The following is a 22,202-nucleotide window of genomic DNA, read 5'->3' as shown; positions in this document are numbered from 1 at the left end:
ATGCTATTATATTGACAATTATATATAAATAGTAGGTGCTCAAAATATTTCTTGAGTGAATAATTTGGGGGAAGATATGCATGCAATATCAATTACTCTTCAGTGACTCCTAAGAGGAATTCAGAAGTAAATATATCCCAGCAGCAATCTATCAAGCACTCCAAATAGAATTCTCCCTCTCCACAGGGTTTGTTTTATCATGTTTTCAAATACAATATATCGAAACTTTATTGAGAAAGTAGGAAAAATCACCTTTTAGAGCTCCCTAAAAACTGCCCAAGGACAAAAGAGTCAAAACAGAAAGCTGTAACATATGTAAATTTATTCATTATTCTTTCAATTTTAAAAAGAACACATCAAAGTCGTGTGAAAATGAACAAAGCAATAAAGACAGAGACAACTTACCCATCGGTCTAATGTTTACTGTTTGCAAAGCAACCATCACAGCACATATGTTCATTGTCTTATTCAGTTTTACTGTGAACGTACAATTTAATGTGCTATAAAGAGAAATATATAGAACCAGAGTGTTACTAAACTGGAAACCTACCTTCATATTTGTCACTGCTTTTCAAACTTAGAGTGAAGAAAGGGGACACTAACACTGTCAACTTGCGAGGTCACCCAGGAAATAAGTTTGCAAACACCCACCTACCACAGGCTGAACTTTACCCCAGAGACTTTCTACAAGGAGGCATTTATAGATGTGTTTACATTCACAGAGCTTGCAAACAAGAGACCCTCTGACCACGCACAGATGCTGATTCGTTTTGCCTGCCCACACAAGGAACACGCAGTGGTGACACGTGGTTGTAGAGACAAGCATCCGGACATCTAAAGCTTTACCCCCAGCTGGCTACTTGCCTGGTATCTGGAGGCATTTGGGTTTCCATCTTGAGAGCCCTTTCACATACCAGAGGTCACTATCAAGGTCTCTTAAATCCAAAATGTCTCTGGCAATCTAGATCATCAAATAACTAGGAATTTAAGACATTCTCTGTTTCTTTTTTTTTCTTTAGTCTTGGTTTAGGTGAAAAAAATATTAGTGTTGCAAATAATGAAAAGTGCTAAGAGACGTGAACTAAATACATATAGTGGGTAGGGATCCGATCTACAATTTCATGGAAGACTTGCCATTGTTTGCACCAATGAATCGTTCGATGAGTAGAAATGATTATTTTCTAGACCTTTTACCCACACAGAATTTTCAAGATTTGGATAGTGAGTTCACTGACCTAAAAGCTGTTGGCCTATGCAGCCAGGACAGCCAATGGACGTAATTTCAAATGATCATCTCTGCAACCTCAAATAATTGTCAGCCGATTGCTGATTCGCCCGTCCATGTACTTTTTAATTTCTTCTTTTCTCTTTCTTTCCCTTCCTTCTCTCTCCTTCTTCTCCCAAGCTCTATCTTATGTTCTTTCTTCTCTGTATGGCTTTCAACTGGACTGGACCCTTGGGAGCTATTTCCTGGTCCCACTGGTGGCCCGTGGGGCTAAGGATACCAATGATCCTTAGCTTCATAGAACCAGAGGCAAATGGCCCAACACCACCCAACCCTCTGCTTCATAAAGAAATGAGAAGGTGGATGTGACTATGATATGTGTCTGGAAGAATAAAAAATTACATATCCAAAATGTCATTAATGTGTATTTATTTTAGAGGAATGCCTTTGAATTTGCTCCCTAATACTCCTCAATACTTTATTTCTCATGAGTAGAGAAAGAATGTTATTTATAAAAGTATTAAAATGACTGACCTTTGGGCTTCTGCTGTAGCACACACTATAAAATAAGTCTGAAACAAAATAAAAATATGTATGTTAGTTTGACAGTTGGAAATGTCAGACAAGATGGCCCAGGACTAATCAGAGAATTACAGAATCTTAGAACCACAAGAACCCCTAGGAATCATCCAGTTCACATTCCTACCAGATTACTGACATATGATTGAAGCTATTCAGGCCATACAAGCTCTACTTGGATACTACCAGTGTCAGGGAACTCTCTACCACACAAGGGAGCTCATTCTCCTGGAACTCTGGTTTTAAGAAACTTAGTTTTACATGAAGGACAATCTACTCCCTTGTAATGTCCATCTGTTGAGCCTAGTTCTGGTTTTTGGACTAAGAGAACTAGCCCATTCATTCTTTTACATGACAGGTTTGGGGTAATTTGAATACATGTCTCCTCAGGAATACAGAACTCCATGCTCTCCCCACCCCAAATAATAATAATGATGAACAAGTACAGGATGTACTATGATTACCTCACTTAGGGTTTGCAGGGTTTTGTTGAGTTCTGATCGTCTGTAAATAAAATGAGAAATTGACATGAAGGAGATCATCAGTGATATTAAATTCAAAACAAGTTAGATTTTTAGCAATAAAATTCATCATATGGTATTTATTGCTTGCAGTGTTCACTTTGAAGAAACACTGGGTATAATAAGAGACTCCTACGTGGGAAAAATAAATTATTGACATGACACAGGAAACTAACCTGATAGAAGCTGTTATCAGTTTTAGCCAACAGCAAGATATTAAATTATGGTTGACAATCTTATTACTCATTAGGCTACTGCAACCCCCAGGCAGCTTCTTCTGGCAAAGGACCTAGAGGAAGAGCTGGCTGGAGGTGAAATTTCTGAGACGGGCCAGCCACTCACCCAGGGGGGCCCTGTGCCTCCGATTTCTTCCTCATTCCCTCTCCAACTGACCCCGCATGCTCTCGAGCACTCTCCAGCCCAGCCTTCTCCTCCTCACAACTCCTCTTTAGGAATTTCCCTCATTGCTCCCCTCCAGTCCCACTCAACATCACTTCATTTCTTCAATGTGGCCAAGCTTCACATGAAGTTAGGACAAAAGAAATCTAGTTAAAGAATTCACTTCAAGGCAGCGATTCTCAACCTGGGGTGACTCTGCCCACCAGGGAGCATCTGGAGACGTAACTGATTGTCACGGTTGGAGGCAGGATGCTACCTGCATCTAGTGGGTAAAGACCAGGGATCTGTTACACATCCTACAATGCTCTCAACACAGCCCCACATAACAAAGAACTATCGGGGCCCCAAATGTCAATAGTGCTGAGGCTGAGAAACCCTGTTCCAAGGACTGGGCAATAGATCTTGGCTCCAGAGAAGATCTGGAGAGAAGAGAAGGATCGTGGCAACAGTAGTCAGCTAGCTTTTCAAGCTGGCAGGAGCTGTGCCTATATAACTGCTCAGAGGCCACCTTCTTTCTGAGAGTTTCTCTGGCTCCTCAAGCCATGTCCAACCACTCTGCCTATTCTATATTCAGACACTTAGAGCATCCTTTGGTAGCCTGTACATGTCACCTTCATTGTAGGGATCATCCCGTATTGTTATCGTGTTACCTGTATCTTCCCCACCGGACTCTAGACCCCTGATTCTCAAAATGGGCCTCATGCTGGAACCACCTGGGGAGTCTTCAAAAATACCAATGCCTGCAACTCAGCCCCCAAATGCTGATTTAATTGTCATGGAGTGTGCCTGGCATCAGGAGTTTTAAAAGCTCCCCAGCTGATTTTAATATGCACCTTGGGTAAACCACTGCTGTAGGCTGTTTTCCATCTCAAGAGAGTTGGGTTGATCCTCGTTTGTAGCCCCAAGGCCCAGCACATATTAGATGTTAACAAATGCTTGGTAGTTTTGAATGAACTCATCTATATTTCAAGTCTAGTAATTAAAATGAATTACAAGTATGCTAAGTTGTGTTCTATATATAAATTTGTGACTTTAAAAACATATTTCCTATCACTCTTATCATCCAACTGAAATTTAAAATCCTTCCAGGACATTGATAACTTCTGCTTTTTGTTTCACATGTATACTTTGAATAGTTAGAAAAAGCTAGCTATTTCATCAGAAGGTCAAAAAACAGGCATAAAGGACATGAACAATGTCCTGCTCTTCCCAGTTCTCACTTGTTTTAACTTTTTGCCACCACAAACTCAGGAGAGCCCTACAGATATCTGATGGAATCATGTTCCTCTCGGCCTAGGCTTGGCTAAATCATCAGAAGTAGGGAGGTCAAAATGCTAATTAAAAGGATAACTCTTAAGAAGAGATGTTTTATTTTGAACTAGGAAAGGTTCGTTTTCCTCAGTGTCCTCACAGATACTCCCAAGAGCTTTTGGATTTGATTCCAAAGTTTACAAAAATCTCATTTAAGAGATAGTAGCAAAGTTGGGAGTAGATGAATTTCATCTCTGATGCTGCTTCCCTGCATGAAGGCGAAGACATTTTCCCTACTGGTGACAGTCAAGGTAAGACTGTCTCCTGGCGTAGACTACCCTGCCGGCCAACATTTTGACCTACTGTCTAACTAGGAGCACTTAGCTGTAATGCATTTGTCATTATCTGTGCTTGTCCTTGTAAGCTGAGGTCTACTTGACAAAGACTTCTCTCTGACTTTTGAATAACTGATGCCTCATGAAGGCATGAGCAAATGCTGTAGGTGGAGTCCTACCATGAACTCTCCTTTCAACCTTGCTGGCTACCAAATCATATTAAAACTCAAATTCAAATGGAACTCTCGAAACCGTGGATAATCATTAGTCAAATCCATTTCACCTGCCTTCCCTCATCAAAGTCGTTTCAATTGTTGCTAAAAAAAAGACTTGCGTGTCCCCCAAGCAGCACGTAGCCTAACCAGTAAGATGTTTTACTGAGCTGTTTTCCAGGAACTTGGAGTCAGCTGTGTCTACTTCAAGGTGAGCTGGTTAAGACTGAAAAGGACCACAACGGGGCATGTGCGAGTGTCTGCTCCGTGACTTTTGGCATCAGAGGGCGGAAAACTCCACCCTCAGATTGTGCCAAGTGCCTCCTTTTTTGAACCTGCAGAGACCGGTAGCTTAGTTACACCTGCGAAGAATGACGATTACTCACCTTTTTCCAATCATCTTTCCCCACGATCCCCATACCTAAGACCACCCTGCTACTTTATTCTTTATCCTATAAATACCCCGAGTCCCTTGCCTTTGGGGAGGTGGATCTGAGACTTGTTCTCCTCCCGTGGCTGCCTGGGGAATAAACCCTTTCCTTGCTACAAACCTTGGCTTCTCAGCATTCTGGCTTGTTGCACATCAGGCAAAACTAACCTGATCTGGTAACACTCTTCCATAATTTCATAGCATGCAGGAGAAGAACCTCACGGGAAAATTAGTTGCTGACAGGTGACCACAGTTACTGTGCAAAGAACTCTAGAACCAATTCTTTATAAACTCTGGGTCTGTCTCTTTCCTATTCTTGGTTTTCAAAAGTAAAGATAGCTCAACAAGTATCTTCCCACAGTTGAGGTCTTAAGTTTTAAATCAAACAACAGATTACTCACTTCAATTCACTTAGAGACAGGATTCCAGTTAAGGTGACATTAGCCATAATTTCACTCTGTTAGAAGCACAAAATCATTAAGAATACAACAACTATTTTGTTTTATAACACTTTCTAGCAAGAAGCTGTTCTTCAGTTTTGTTGGCCGCCCAAAGGACTCCACCCCAAAGACTGTGACTCTTAACTGCATGGAATATTGTCTAGCAAATGATCAACTCCATATTGGCTGAACCAGTTTTTATGTTTTCTTTCAAAAATATTTTGAGACAGCAAGTCTGATGTGCTAATTTCTATCTTTTGTTATTCCAAGGGTTCCCCCAAAAGAGCACCATTAAAGCTCTCTATGTGAAAGGTTCTAAATTTAAGTATAAGATCCCAATGGAAAAAGGGAAACTTGGTAGCAACCAGCACTGCATTTTGAGCACCTAGCTCACTGCCTGGAATACAGTAGGTGATCAGGAAATATTCACTGAATGAATGAACCACATTTAGCTGGGATCCTCGGACCAAATCTAGGTTGTGGGAAGGCTGATACTACTGTACCTGAATCCCTTATGGGGGGAACAGTATCAGACTGAGAAGACTAGTTTTAGATTCAATACATTTCTTGTTGCTAGGAGTGTCTAATTTTAAATTTTGACTAAATTGCATCATGTAAACATTCTTATTCAGCAGCAAACCTAGTGAAAACTAAAATATAATTTTAAACAAAATATCATGATTATTATGAAGTCAAGCCCTCTCGATAAAGCTAGTGTTTCAACAACACATACTTTATTTAAATTTGGTCAGAAAAGTAAATATGCCAAATATAAATAATTTGAACCATAAACAAATCTTTAAATACATTAGACTTCACTTTTTAAATTGCAATAAAAAAATCTTTAAAACTTACCTGGGTAACATTGCTTTCTTCAGCATATTGAAACATTATCTCACCTCTAAAAAATGCTAAAAATGAATTTTCAAAAAGAAATTTGAGACTTGTATCCTTAGAGTTTGAGGATTAATATGTCACCAAAAAAAGATTATCAAATTATTTTATAAACAGTTTCATCAATTTCTTTGTTATTCACATTTACTCTTTTCTATCAGAAAGTTCCTCAATGATTATCAATATAATTTTCAGAAAATATCAACTACACATTTTATGTGGGAATGCAGAAAGAGACAAAAACCTGTCTCCTTGTCAAGAAATTTTCTCCCTACATGCTTCTCATCAGGATTTTGTTTCCCTTAAAGATGATAACTGGGGGAACTGTGACTCTAACATTAAAAATCTTTTTAAGCTGTTTAACTGCAGTTACGTAGCTATGGACGGGAGGGAAAAAGTGTTTCTCAGCAGTTAAGCAGCCTTATGGAAGTCTATTTATTCCTTGCCATTTGGGGTTTTTCTTTTTGTTTTTAAAATATAGCTACCAAATAGCACTATCCTTCCTAGGAACGAATTTTGAGATTTTGCTTTGACACCTGAATACAGTGCAGGGCAAACCCTTTTTTTTCAGTTGAACAACTCATTGTGGCTTTTATCCCAGAAATGCCAGAAAACCCTGTTCTGAAAATGCTCGCCTTGGGGAATACTGAACTCAGTTTCAGTCAGTGCATTTCGTGCAGGGTTACTCTGAGGGCCTTTGGCTCTATTGAAACAAATAAAACAGACTTCACAGAAGTACATTGTATGTACTTTATAATCTACAGACAGAAAAAAAACTGGCCTCTTGAGCAGAAGGGCAAGGATATCATATAAACTAGAGCAGGGCTCAGCCAACTCTTTTGGTAAGAAATCAGAGGGTAAATATTTGAGATTTCTTGGGCTATATGTCTCCGTGGAAACTACTAAACTTTGTGGTTTTAGGGTAAAAGTGGCCATAGATGATATATAAATGAATGGCATAGCTGTGTTCCAATAAAACTTTATTTACAAAAACATGTGGCAGGCTATTATTTGGACTATGTGAACGGGATTGCCAACTCCTGAACTAGAAGGCTGAAGGTCTCCCCATCTCATCTTTTATTGCACTCCAAAGTACAACTGATTCCCATAGCCAAGGACTCAATGGTCCACTTCCACTTCAATGGCCAACAAAGCCACTAGACCAGTGATTAACATGATTGATCTGTTTCAGCAACCTTTCTACTGAGAACTCAAACTCTGCATGTTGAACCTGAAATTTCAATCAATGCACTACTCAATTATTAACAGTCAAGATACTTAATATATGCATAGAATTACTTATCCATTTTTGAAAAAAAAATCTTAACTTTTTATAAACTTTAGTGTGTGTGTGTGCAGACAACCACAATTTCTCTCCCTCATCCCTCCATTCTCCAGGTTCATCCTTGAGTCTTATTGAGCACACGTTGTGTTTCATACATGTGCTGGGCACACAGTGGTAACAGAGCAACCATGAAGCCATCACTTTTTCACCCTCAGCCTAACTCTACCTGGTCAGTTCTCAGTTTTTTCACAAGCCTCCATTTCCTTTAATGAACCCAGATTGGAACCTGCAAGAAGTGAAGGTTTCTAGTTTCTGGCAGGATATTGCGGAATTTCTGGTGCCAAATGAGTTGGTCCCCTGAAGAGGTTGTTTTCACCAGACACTAAAACAAATGGTCAATTCAGTAGCTTAACTAGGGAAAACATTACTCCAACCAGCTTCCTGGCATCTGTTATTCAAGATGACCAGTTTTTTTGACTAAATGTTCAATTTTCAAACAGTTATCAAACATCATGCAGACATAACACTAAGCTAGACATTAGTCACCAGTCCAAAACACAGATGAAGCATAAAAATATTGAAATTATGGAGAATTCAGTAAAGAGAAAGGTAAGAGAGGAGGGGAGAAGGGGAGAAGAGAGTTACACAATATATGAAAGTGAAATGTATGCAACAGATTTTTTTTTTCTTTAATTAAAACCAGCCAGTATTTTCATGTTATCTTCTACCTGGAGCATACTATCAGCAGAAAGCTCACGTAGGGAAGCTCAGCAGAAGGCTCTTGTAAGTAAATCTCACATTCATACAAAGTGCTTGTGGGACATCCTTTCAATAGAAAGTTTTGTTCTTTTCTAAACTATCCAGCTTTAACTCACTTTACTTGAAATTGTTTCCTATATTTTTCAAGCAGATTATTAAACTGTTAAGAGGAACAGAATAAAAGGAAAACATTCCTGTAATGATTGCCTTTTTTGTATCAGTGGAGTCACACTAAGACTTTAATATTATAAAATACTTTGTTACCTCTTCTCTCTTCCTCTGACCCAGTTCTGACCTGCCACACCATGTTTTTCTGTGTTTTCACATCTGCCTTCATTGGTTTTAATACGGAAGGGAGCCCAGAAAGCCAAACCAACGTGAGAAAAGTGGTTGTTTCATTCCTTCTGGCCCAAGGCAGAAGGGAAAATATTCCCATTTCAAAAATAGCATGTTCTCAAGAGATTTCCATCTCAATTTAAAAAAAATAGTGGACAGTCTTAGAGACAGCAAAATACACTATGGTACTATTGGCATTAGCGTCTAATTAAACTAGGTGTATGTGAGGTTTTCAATATTCTAGTAGAGTGGTTTGTTTTATTTTTAGCAAAAGACAACATCTTGTTTCTAAGTTATAATACTTAAGGTCCTGTGGAAAAGCTTGAGGGATTTATACACAAGAAGTGGGTTTCAATAATTAAGCTCATTATTAATTATGTTCATGAATCAACTCTAAGGGTATTAGCTATGGATTTAAAACTATGATGAAAAATATTCGGTGTAGAGCTTCATGGTCTCATATTAAGGAAGTTAACCCATTATCTCACTTCCAGCCAGATCTAAAATTTACTTTTGTTTTCATTCGAGACTCTTAGTAGCCAGGTGTTATGAAAAGAGACAAATCAAAGAGGCACACATCACACACTCAACAGGAGGAAAACAAACCTTTCTCTACGGCGCTAATTTATGTGGTAATGTGTAATGTACACATGAACTAACCTGAGTCATTGCAAACAGATGACAAATTGCAGATATTTCTCTGGGGTTTGACTCCTGCAAAGAAAACACAACCCAGTAGGTTAAGCATGTTAACACCTGCACTTACATATTACACTGTCAAGAGAATTCACTAATTCAGTCATTAAACGTGTATCAAGAATATTATATGTTGGATATAACTGGCTGGATAAATTCCACAAAGACTAAAGGAATGAGAGTTTTCACTTCTTAGTAGTTCAGCTATGGAACTGGATTCTACTATTCTTTAGTATGTCAGTGTCTGATCCCCTGCTCCTCACTAAAACGTCTTTGCCCCAGTCTCAACTCATCCCTCTTCTGTCTGATATAAAAAGAACAGCCTGAATACAATCAAGTATAGAAACTTTAAATGGAATAGCCCTTACTCATAGATCCTCCTTCCTGTCCTGGGCAGGGGAGCCCATGAGCACTCTAATGCTGGGCATAGCTACTGGTGCAAACGTATGTAAGAAATAACATCAATGTCATGATGTCCTTTCACATGGGCAAAAACCATAAAATTAAAAAAATATTTGCTGAGCACCTACCATATTCTATAGGCCTTGGGAGTTTCCAGATACAGACCCTACCCTCAGCGAGCTTACAATCTAGTAAGTGATACTGGCAAATAGATGAAAAGTTATAGTGAGGGCAAAATGGAGTGATGGCCATGTGATGGCCTCCATACCAGACCACACAGGCATGCAAAGGAGGCAGGGATGAATGGGAGATGAAATAAGCCATGTTAGAACAAAAACCTTCATACATATTAACCTGAGAAATACTTTTTCCTTTGGTGAAATGAGAGGACCATCTCTTCTTTGATTTCAAGAAAGCTCTAGATTAACTCCTCTGAGAATCTTTGTTTCATTAATTTCATCCTTTTGGCAAAGGATAAGAAATCTATGAGTAAATGTGAGAGGCAAATGCTGATAATGTGTTAAGCAGACTGCCAAGGGGAAAAAGTTGTCATATTAAGAAATATTTGGCTGTCCTTGTTAGGTCTGGCTTGGTCAGAATTATGTATGCAATGCCTGATTGCTTTTTTATTTCTACTGCACTTTATGAGTGCTTTATTCTTTCCTAAGAGAACTAGCTTGGACACAAACTAAAATGATAATTTGAGTTAGTGCATGTGATATGGTTTCTGCCAGAATGACTTATTGATGTTTGGTGTGTAGGCATCATGTTTCAGCTAAGAGTTTTGATTCTATGAGCAAACTGAATTTAGGTGCCTAAAGTTACCTGCCAGGTAGATTTCTATATTGTTCCACAACGTTACCCACACCAAAAGAGAAAGATTTCATTTTAAACTTCCTTGCTAATGAATATAATTCACTGGAGATACACACTACACAAACACTACAGAATATACAGATGGTGGGTAGTGATGCTTTAAATGTTCTTTACAACCATTGGTCTATTGCTCACTAAGCTTTTCATTCTATCATCTCTCATCTTTCTCTAGATTTTAGTGGCACCTTCATTGCCAGTGATGTCAGTCTTCTGCTACTCATTCATACTGAAAATCTTCTTTCCTATTGCTAGGGCTGTTACCTGTAATTTCCCCCAAGTATATGGCCACAGGTCATCCTTTAAATCATGAATGAGAAAACTTTGGCTGTAAAGGGTCAAATAATAAATATTCTAGGCTTTGTGGACCACATAGTTTCTGTTGCAGCTACTCAGCTATTCACTGTGGTGGGAAAGGAGCCATAGCCAATGTGTAAACGAATGGGTATGGCAGTGTTCCAATAAAACTTTATTTACAAGAGCAGATGATGGGCCATATTTGGCCCACAGGCCATAGTTTGCCAACCCCTGCTTTAAATCAACCAGAAGACTTCGGTAAGCAAATCATGTATCTTTAATCTTGGGACTTAAAAGTACATCCTTTTTTTGCTTTAAAGAGAGTTTGAAGTCCATGCCTCTAAGAATCTTCCCTACATAAATTGCATCCCACTTATGATCATTAGCACCAGTCATGTCAGAATCACTTGTGTAATCAGTGCCTTTATCTGCACACATGCTCACTTTAGTTATGTTTGTTTGCCTTGTCTCTCCCCAGACACTAGAAGATTCTAGAGGGTGGGCATTGTGTCTGATCATTATTGTATAACCCCAAACACTTAGTACAATTTCAGGTACCCAGTGCATAAACATCTGTTCATTAAGAACAGATTTCATTTTTAAAAGACAGGAAAAAAAGAGAAAGAAAGCATAAACACCAGCCATTTGTTTAATTTTACTTTAGTTATAAAAAAAGAAAATCTTGTTATTGATAATAAGTCATACCTGATGCATTGAAGGTTTTTACTATAGTGATTTTAGTTTTTTCTGCAAAGAAGCAATTTAAACATTAGAGCAGAATTGTTGCATGTTTTAAAAAACAATTTGCCGTGAGTATCATTTTAGTGAAGTGCAAAGAAAATCATACTGTTGACACCTTTAGGACACTACTGGTCAACTTAGCAGCAGAATGAATGAGAGTTGCGTACTCAGATCATACAGCACTGACAGGGTGGGTCTGGGGTTTGGATTCCCATGTTTACCCAGTTAGATCACACCTATTACACACCCCACTGTTTGCATAATTCTACTGCAGTTTCCATGAGCTGCTACTAAACAAATTAATGTGGACTTACAATTCAGATATGCAGAATTAAGTCACTATCAGGACCTTTGGGTGATAGGTTGTAGAGAGCAGGTGATTCAGAATAAAAATTAATGGAAACAGTATACACAGGATCCAAAATATTGCTACTGTACTCTAATATCAAGAAAGTGTCCTGCTATTTTCTTTAGGAGTTAATATAATACAATAAAAGTAATATAATATTGACAGATAAAATTATTCTCAGAGAGGTTGAGAATATCCAACTACAGTCATACAACAAGCTCACAGCAGAACCAGGACAGAACTGTTCAAAGTCAATGACTCACAGGCAAATATTAACACACTCTGAAGAAGCAAAACTTAGAAATATCTTCCCAACACAGTTTGGGGACAGAGCCCATGGCTCATTTCCCAGTTAATGGTGAACCAGGCTCAGAAATCCTTGCTGTTAGGATGGCGAATTAGTACAGCCTATGTTCAGGGCACAGATTTGCAAAGAAGGACTGTCTCCTAGGGTGAGTGGCAAATTCTGAAGAAAATACAAAGCTCAGATCTGGGAGAAGCACTTAAGAATGATGATGTTATACTGACAGTTTCAACATGTGACTGACCCACGGGCAATGATTGGTGGTAATTATAAAGGCTGACAGCATTTTGCATTATTATTAAGAATCCTTTAAATATATTATTTTGTCTGCTTTGCTATTTTCCTTTCCAGAGCAAACAAAACACAACTGTGAAATGAACTTCTGGTTCTGGTAAAAAAGTGCTTTTGGGGAAAAATGTTCAATCTCACTAATAATCAAAAATGCAAAATAGAACCTAAGAAATCGAGAGGAAGATCTAATAATATATGACATAGTCTCAACTCAGGGCAAAGGTACAGTGACACATTCTTATCCACTGCTGGCAGGAATGTTGCTGGGTACAACCTTTCTAGAAGGTAACTGGGCAGGAGGTATCAAGGGCCTTAAAATATTCATAATGCTGACCCATTAAGTCCAATCCCTGGAGTGCATTCTACAGAAATCAGAGATGAATGCAAAGATGTTGGTACAAGGATGTTTATTGCAACAATTTCTATTAAAAAAGTAGAAACAAATATAATGTTCAACATATGGTACACAACAGAATATTATAAAGTCATTAGTAGTAGGGATGCTGGAAAACACTTATAATTTAATATGAAGTCAAGACGGTAAGTTATAAAAATTTATGTAAACTATGACTATTTTGTTATATATATATATATATATATATATATATATATACACATGATACTGAATGGAAATATACCAAATTATTAACAGTAACAGTCTTAGGAAAGTATTTTGAAAGATGATTGCTATTTTCTTCTTTGCATTTTTCTGTATTCCCAATTTTTCATGAGTTAAGATGTATTACTATTATAATAAAAAGTGTTATTTTAAATATAGTGCTATGACCATAAGAGTTTGCAAGTTCAGGAGTGTGGTGACACCAGAATTACAGCTCAATGTCAAAGCAAAACGAGTAATAAATAAACAGCTGACGGCATAGGAAACGGATAAGGAGGTAACTTTGACTAATGCTGAAGACCACACAAGTGAGAAACTCAAGAAGTCACAGAAGACAAGCTATTACATTACCTGTTTTGTTCAAAGTAGATAATACGCTTGAAGTAGCATCTGAAATAAAATGATAAAAATTAGTCTAACTATTGGCATGATTAATGATACATGCATCTTCCTAGGTTCCTTAAACGTTTCACTTTTCCCCACATCCTGTAGAAGTTAGAATTCTGTAAAAGCCATCTGACACCACTAAATGTATTTGCTGCCCACACTCTCACCACATATCCATTTCCCAATCCCCCAAGACAATTCGTGAGCAAGTATTCATTCATTTGAAATGTGTTTCCTGAACACAAGTTATGTAACTACAACACAGCAACACTCCTATAATTATTAGATTTAAATAAACCCATTTATGTTGTTTAATCATTTGTCCCCGTTTTTCTCTGTAATAATGAAAGTCCCTAAGGGATATGATAGTTCCAGTTATTACTAACTTTAATAGCTAGCCTGGTGGATGCTGAATGCATTTGTACCTAATGGTATACCCTTATAAAGCAATCTTTAAGTAATTCTGATTTAAATATGGAGTTTTTAAACATTATATTCAACAAACTTTTAGGAAAATCTCATTTTGATCTTTTTCACTTAAAATTCAATTTAAAATCTACCCTATCAGTATTTCTTTAAATGAAAATCCTTCTAGAATTTATTATCCTGGATGAAACTTTAGGGGGAAAAAAAAGAGCATGTATTACATGATCACATTTAAAAAAAAAAAAAACCCACATGAATGAGATCCAAAAACTACTGCCAGAGCGATTTTGAAGATGTTCTTTCACTGTAAAAAGTAATTGCACATAAAAATGATAATGTCTGGCCGTTCGCATTGGACCAAATGTGAATTTAAAACAGTTTTGATCAGCGTGAGTTGCATCTATGGTTTTTTAGCTCCTTAACCACCAACCACATGGTGAGATTTCATCTAAACTAAGGGATTGTGAAAAGTGCTGGGTTTTGACTGCAATAAGATGGAAGGCTGTCTACCCACAGAGAAAAGGGAACAGAATGTGCTGCCCTGCCCACCTCCCTCGAATATAGCCCAATTCTTTGCCCTTTTCCCTGGCATGATGAAGCCAGCTTTTTTTTTTTCATACTATTTAAAATTGATAAAATCATCTGTCTTTGAACACTCTGTGCCTCTAAATCCAGGCTGAATCATATGAAAGTCACTAGATGTGCTTTTCACATTTAAACAGTCTGTCCTATAAAAGTGTGTTGGCATTGTGTCGGAGAGCAAGGAAAATAGGGCACTCAAAATGTGATCGATACTGCTTTCCTTTCACAGGACAGTTAAGAGTGGTGGGCAGCTGTCCTCCCTCCATGACTTAGGAGAATTTTATCATTTAACCAGAAAGTTTAGGTTGCTCTTCAGGGTTGACAGTTTGGGGGATTTTTTAATTTTTCTTTGTTATTTGAATAAGGAAACCTTCAACACCATGAATTACACTTCTATTCATACTAAGGGTTATCAATTTTCACTTGCTTCAGAAAAATTCTTACCGTTTAGGCTTGTGGTTTCAACCTCTTTTGTCCCGAGGTAAAAAAGACAATACAAAGATAAAATTAAATCAAAAACTTAACAAATTGGGGTAAATCTAGGTTTAAATTTTGCCAAAATCTTGCCTGGAGTACCATTGGAGTAGGGGACAAAACCAACAAGAGGTGATTCAGCTGTAGGAGAAAAAAACAACAATGAAATTTTCCAATTAATACTATGAAACAATTATTTATTGAATTTTAAGAAGCTAGAACTTTTGAGATATAATTGTGAAAAGTAGGAAACATGCTATCAGACCAATATGTAGTTAAATCTGCAAGTCCTATAATCACTCAGTGAGTACACATTTAATGAGAGAATAGTAGAGAAAGAACCCAAGAGATGCAATGAGTACAACTATCTCATTTTATGGATAAAGAACCTGAGACATGACCACAAAGCATGCTCTGACTTATGGAATATTACAGAAATAAGTTTAGAAATCACAACAAAATACAAGATATACTACTTTCAAATTTTTTCAGCCAGAGAGTTCACAAAAACATTTTATACTTGAATAATTTGTCAAACTGCAATTATGAAACGTACTGGCACATTGGCTCTACTCTATGACAACACCTGGTAACTCTTCTTACAATGAATTTAGGATTTAAAAAAATGATATTGCTATCACTCAACACTATGACCTAACACAACTTCCTGGTAAGTTATTTTAAAATATGGCTGCTATTAAGATCATCAATCACATTGTAAATTTCCCGTGGAATAACTCCATTTAAGCTGAGGTCAGTCTACCGCACACATTTTGCATGTTTAAATATTAAAAAGATCCAATGGCTTGACCTCTCCGTACGCACAGGACAAGTAAACATTTCACAACTAAAAGAAACTTTGCAGTAAGGAGCCTGATACTCAGCTGGTAAGGACAACATTTGGGTGTGTCGAGGCACTTGGTGGGCCTGTCTGTTTTAGACCACTAATACATTGGCTGAAACACACACACCCTGTCTGTCCTATATTATTGCTTCCAAATTTTGTCATTTACTACATTTTTTTAAAATTACCAAGGATACTTCTTGAGAAGTAAAACAGTTCTTGAGCAGTTAGATTCAAAGTGTGGATATGGAAGCTTTTGCTCTTGGGGCAGAACAACCCAATTGGTCTAAGTCGTTTTTTAATTAATGACTAGTATTTTTTCTGAATGGTGATGAACAGTGACATCAAACAAAGAGCCCAGTGGGCAAAGCCGCCTGCCCATCCCTGGCTGTGTCCTGGCTCTCCCCAGAGGCCCCGAGGCTATGCCTGGCATCAGCATGTGCCTCCAGACCCTCGGCCTCATTCCATGCCAACAGGATTTTGTAAAGATATCACCTGATTAAGTCTCAGAAGGCTACTGCAGTGGAAGAAAAATACACTGATTTGTTTTATCCTAGAAGTTTAACAACGAGGGGGCAAACTGGCTCAGTAAAAAGAGCTTGAGCTTTGGAGATCTGCAGTCCTGGATGTGGCTCTCTGCTCTTACTTAATAACTCATAATAGTAATGATTATTAATACTGAGGGTTTACTCTGTGCTGGGCACAAGTGTTAGCTCATCTCATCTTTACATCTATCCTATAAAGCAGGTACTGTTATTCTCCTCAATTTACAGATGAAGAAACTGAGGCACAGAATGGCAAAGGAACTTGTCCAAAGCCACATAGCTAGCAATGGAGGTAGGAAGGTCGTGGCCAAATTCCAACTCAAGTAGTGTGGCTCCAGAGACTGAACATGAACAAGTTTTATCCTCTCTGACCCTTAGTTTCCTCATCTATAACATGAATATAATGACCCCTATACTGTAAGATTGGGAGCAGAATGAGATGTCTGAAGACTCCCAGGCATTTACTATGTGCACAAGCAGTAATAGTGATTATTATTAATTTCATTTAAGTGAATTCATTAATAACAGTAGGTCATTTTCGTGCAACTAAGGATAGAATGTGAGTTGACACACTGCTTACCACGAAGATTGTTCTGTAATATATGGTATATGTATTGCAGAAAGAAATACAGAAGTAGGAGTCAGAGAAGCCATGGGCTGCCTCTGTGTAATGTGGGGCAAGCAGCTGTGTGAACTTAGGTTAAGTCACTTAGCTGCTCCAGGCTTCACTGTCATTAACTAAGGGATGGGGCGGGACCACTTTATCCCCGAAGTCTGGTCCAGCTAGCAGTCTCGAATGGGGGTTTGGTTGCTGGTTCCTGCCAAGACACGTCCTAGTTATAAATTTCTCTTTAATGATTTGCCTCCCCATTCTCATGAGTGCTAAGCCTTTAGAAATCTTTTGAAAATTATTTATTCAGTGAGGTGTTGAGGAAGTATATTTAAGATAACATCTCAATTCTCAAATATAAGAACATTCAGCATGTATAAACATGTTCTTGATACTCTTGAGGAGACTTGTGAACTACAACAGACTACAACAAAAATAACACTGAAAAAAATTAAAAAATAAAAATAATACTGAAGAACTTAAGCAGTTACCGTAATGAAAACCAACAATGTATACCTCAGCTTTGTCCAGCAACATTGGAGGATCAATATGCCTGTCCTTGTGTCTGTGTTTGCTATTGATTTTTCGGGTACAGGTTTAAAGACAGAATTTAATGAACTTCATGGAAGACAACAATTTTGCTGTAGCTGACATTGCATGGAGAACTTTTAGAATATTTTCCTGAAATTCCCCCAAAGTCATGCAATAAGTCTTACCGGATGGTGATAACAAACTTGAATCATCAGCATGCTCTGTTGAGGAAAAAGGCGATTTAAAATTAGTCTCGTTTGTGCGTGAATTTGTAGATTAACATCTTTAATGGAAGTGAATGTAAAATGAGCTGCAAATAGTGACCAAAAGAGGGCAGTATGTCAATTTACTATTACTGTCAACAGCCTAATCCGTTCTTTCAGTTCTCCACAAAGATGTATCTCTGGTGAAGCAATTCTTCCAATTTAACCACTGACGGTGCTCTCCATATTTTGTTATACAATGGCTGAGACCACTTTAAACTAAAAATGATGACTAAAGACTTTGGTTGTTGGCTAATATTCATTAGAATGTGTAAAAGTAAATGTATACATCTGCATAAATTAAACTTCCATTAACTGTGCTTCTTTTATATCTACTAGCACAGACTTCATACCTTTAATTAAGCCACTTCTTTCTTCTGAGTTAAACTAGATCAAGCGTCTCTGGATATAAACTACAATAAATGCTGTGTTATTTATTTTGGGAGAATGCTCAGATTCCTTAAAAGAAAAGTAATTCTATATTTTTCTCTATGAAAAATAATACTTACTAGAGAAACAAGAAATTACAGATAAACAAAAAGATGAAAGTTAAAACCACCAATAATTTCACCACACAGAGATAAATGACATTAACATTTTTACATAGATTTTTTTCTCTCTCTGTGTTGACGTATATCTACATGTATGTAAATATATGAATGTATGTGTATATATATGTATGATAAGAAAGATCATATCATATAAACTACAACCTGATTTTTCTCATGACAGTATATCCTGAACATTGTTCTCTATCATTAAACAATTTTCCACAATACCATTTTGTGATGACTGCAGAGCATTTCATTGATTGGATGTACCATTAGTTGATATAACAAATTTCCTTTTGACCTACATTTTATTGTGTACAATTTTCATGATTACAAACAAACCTGGAATAAATCCTCTTGGCTAAATTTTTGCACGCATACTTGGCTATTTCCTTCAGAAATTCCATGAATTTTGATTGCCAAAATGCCCTTCAGAAAACAAACCGATTTACACTACTCTTTGCAGTACATGAGGGTGTTACTTTCCCAAATTCTCACCCACATGGAGTATTACCTTATAAAATTTTAATTACAAAGGAATGGTTATTTCCATAGTGGTATCTTAAGACAATTAAAAAGAAAGAATAAGTATATTTAGAAACTAAAACTGCAGAGTGAAACATACCTGGTAGCCTCCAGGAGCCTATTTTCCTTAAATAGTGATAGGGTACTGATGATTTTCTGGGATAATTAAAACACAGGTCTGCTTGAAAGCAGGACTGAATGAGAGCTCAAATGGTTAGTACAGAGTGGTCAGTACCTTGATGCCCTAATTTAATTGAAATTGCCTCTTCTTAGTCTCTGTCCTTCAATATATCCCTCACGCTACCTTAATATCCCACCAATCAAAGAGTGTGTTGACAGGAGTTTAATTTTTAGAATGCTCTTGGGAGCACTAAGGGGGGAAATCAGTCATTCACAATTTAGTATGAATTAATTCTAATTGGCTGAATTCTGATCATGCAGCAAAGACCTACCATACTGGGCCATGTTGAAAAGTACTGGGAAGAATTAACATTCAATATGGGCTACTTGAAAATGACATATCAGTTTAGGCAGGTGAGGTAGAGTGGGGTGGGAACGTGGCAAAGGCAGGGAACAGCACGAAGGCACTGAGGAATAGTTGAGTACCAGGGAAGAGGGATGGAGAGTGATGCTGAAGGGCAACAGGAGTTAATACTGCTTCCTTTCCAATTTTCTCCAGTGGCTGACCAGAGCCACCAATGGTTCCAACCTTCTCCGCTGCTAAATCCTTTGAAAAGAGCTATGTACCCACAGAGAAAGAGGCTGGTTTGAGTTTTACCTCTTTCTTAGATGCTCGAGGAAATAGACAACTCAAGGGTAATGGGGGAGCCAGAGTAGAGAAGGAACTTTCCTGGTCAGCCATCTCTGGGTAGACAGGTTTGATAGGCATGGACTCACAATCAAGAGATAAAACCTGATGGAAACATAGATCAGGGGCAAGACCAGCCAAGCCTGCAGGGCTCTCAGCAGCAATCTACACCGAAGAAGGGAGGGAACCCCGTAAATAAAAGCTAGAGATTTTTAAATTGTTACTGTCTGCTTTTTCCTTTTAGCTTTTTTTTCTTCTAGGGGCCAGATTACTCAGTGACTAACATTTTATTCACTTTTTCTGTCTCTCATTACAGTGCTCCACATCACTCCTGGTCCAACCTAGAGACGTCCCCACAGGCCTTACATTTTCCTAAGTATCAGCCTCTTGTTTCTCTTGGGCTCTCTCCTAACTCACTTCCCATTTGTTACAACCAAAGAGGTGGTCGTCATTTCCAGTGAGTCATGTATTTGAGCTCCATGCCACTCTTAGGAGACAAAACATTTCCATTGTTAAAAGGATTCACAAACAAAGAAAGGAAAAACATTTAAATTTTTCAGATTTTCCTTTGGAAACCTACAAAGAGCGAATTTTAAAGCATTATTCATTTATTGAAGTCTCAATTTCAGTCCATAAATAAAATTATTGTGATCTGTCTATAAAATTTACTCAATATGACTCCCTAGTGATTTTTTAAAACAAAGTCCATATACTCCAATTATGATGAGCAGGAGTTTGGCATGCCTCTGCTTCGAATGGACACCAAACAGAGGAACTGGAAACTCAAGAAACTGGCCCCCTCGATGGAGTCTCTTTCCCTACATCGCCTCCCTGGCACACTCTTTCAAAGTTATTGCCACCACCTCCCAAAATCCAATCCCACATGGCCAAGTGTGGTCTGAGCTCTGCTACGTGAATGCCTTACTGTCACCACCCCTCCTACTCCACAGAGTCAAGAATTCATCTCCCATCACCCCACATCATTTCCATACCTGATCATTCTAGAATTTGACAGACCGCTGGAAACACCAGCCAAACAATTTAAGCTGGAGACTTCAGTCTGTTAGTTTCCTGTACTGTTGTAACAAATTACCATGAAGTTAGTGGTTTACGACAACACAAATTTGTTGTTAAGAGTTCTGTAGGTCAGAAGTCCAGCTTGAGTCTCATCAGACTAAAAGCAGGGTGTCGACAGGCTGCACTCCTTCCTGGAGGCTCTAGGGGAGACTCTGCGTCCTGCTTATTTGGGTAATTGGCAGAATTCAGTCTGTTGCAGTTGTAGGTCCTCATTCTCTTGCTGGCTGTAAATTGAAGGCCATTCCCCGAATCTAGAAGCCACCCACACGTTTCTTAGCTCATGCCCCATTCCTCCATCTTCAAAGCTAGTAGTAAGAGTGGGATGGGATGGGGGAGTCCCCCTCATGCAGCATCTCTTGGACTCACTCTCCTGCCTTCTTCTTCCGCTTTTAACAACTTCCACTTTTAAATGATCAGATCAGGCCCACCCAGGTAATTCACGATAATCTCTCCAGGTCATCCTTCTGAATTTTAATCACATCTGCAAAAGCCCTTTTGTCTTGTAAGGCAATGTATTTACAGGTTCCCCAAGGCCATTTACTTGGCATTTGGTGACTGTTGGGCACTGTTATTTAACTTTTCCACCGTATGTCTTGTTTTCCAGACTAGATGCTCAGCTGTTTGATGCCTTATTATCCTCCAGGAATCGAGTCCAGGGCCTTGTATCGGGTAGATGTTCAAAATATTTTCGGACTAACTGACGACATCGTGAAAGAGTCTCTATCAGTTAGGAACCCACGACAGGTAGTTCAAGAGCAGGAATTTAATGGAAATATTACAAGGGGTCAGATTACTGTGACACAAAGCACAGCAAGGGAAAGATGGGGAACAGATCTGAGAGTAACGACGCGGAGTCCATGAAGGACACACTTGAGAATACTTCTTGGATGGCTACTGTTCAGAATCTGCCGTTCAGAGCAGCAGCTAGAACTGCCAATCACAGCAGATCCTACAAACATGGATGAAAATGGCCAGACACATATCACAAATACTGCCTACTGCAATGATCTCAATAATATATCCTTTATTGACCTTTCCTCTGTTCCTAATGCTGTCTTCCTGTCCCCGCTCCTGATTCCCGGGATCACCTCCCAAACAACCTGAACCTAAGTCTTACAAGGTCACATCTGAGTGTTTCTGAAGTGTTCATTTTTCTCCTGCTATTTGATAGGGTGGGAGATGTAGGACTTAAAATATGGGTGACAGATGGGGTTTTTTGTCTTGAAACCTGTGACTGTGATAATACTAATGAGTATTTCTTCCCAACACATTCATCCCCAAGTTGGGTGGGAAAGATAAAGGCTTAATCTTCTAGAAGTGGATCTAAAAAGGATATGACTT

At 38.2% G+C, this 22,202-nt stretch overlaps 1 protein-coding gene across 6 annotated transcripts in view; it reads right to left on the bottom strand.

Moving 5' to 3' along the window:
* Nucleotides 1–22,202, bottom strand: part of ADGRG2 (adhesion G protein-coupled receptor G2) — a 120,910-nt gene that overhangs the window by 25,997 nt on the left and 72,711 nt on the right. For 3 of the 6 annotated variants that reach the window (XM_032475046.1, XM_032475048.1, XM_032475049.1), the window contains 11 exons: nucleotides 17,823–17,858; nucleotides 15,201–15,248; nucleotides 15,078–15,101; nucleotides 13,590–13,628; nucleotides 11,640–11,681; nucleotides 9,327–9,380; nucleotides 6,248–6,303; nucleotides 5,354–5,409; nucleotides 2,269–2,308; nucleotides 1,760–1,797; nucleotides 406–500 (listed from right to left, as the gene is read on the bottom strand). In XM_032475046.1, coding sequence (XP_032330937.1) covers nucleotides 406–500; nucleotides 1,760–1,797; nucleotides 2,269–2,308; nucleotides 5,354–5,409; nucleotides 6,248–6,303; nucleotides 9,327–9,380; nucleotides 11,640–11,681; nucleotides 13,590–13,628; nucleotides 15,078–15,101; nucleotides 15,201–15,248; nucleotides 17,823–17,858 — 528 coding nt within the window. The remainder of the gene's footprint in view (nucleotides 1–405; nucleotides 501–1,759; nucleotides 1,798–2,268; nucleotides 2,309–5,353; nucleotides 5,410–6,247; nucleotides 6,304–9,326; nucleotides 9,381–11,639; nucleotides 11,682–13,589; nucleotides 13,629–15,077; nucleotides 15,102–15,200; nucleotides 15,249–17,822; nucleotides 17,859–22,202) is intronic. The other 3 variants (XM_032475047.1, XM_032475050.1, XM_032475051.1) reach the window with 3 other exon arrangements.

The sequence above is a fragment of the Camelus ferus genome, chromosome X (genome assembly GCF_009834535.1).
Source record: "Camelus ferus isolate YT-003-E chromosome X, BCGSAC_Cfer_1.0, whole genome shotgun sequence".
Lineage (NCBI taxonomy): Eukaryota > Metazoa > Chordata > Mammalia > Artiodactyla > Camelidae > Camelus > Camelus ferus.
This window is presented reverse-complemented; position numbering and strand designations above follow the sequence as displayed.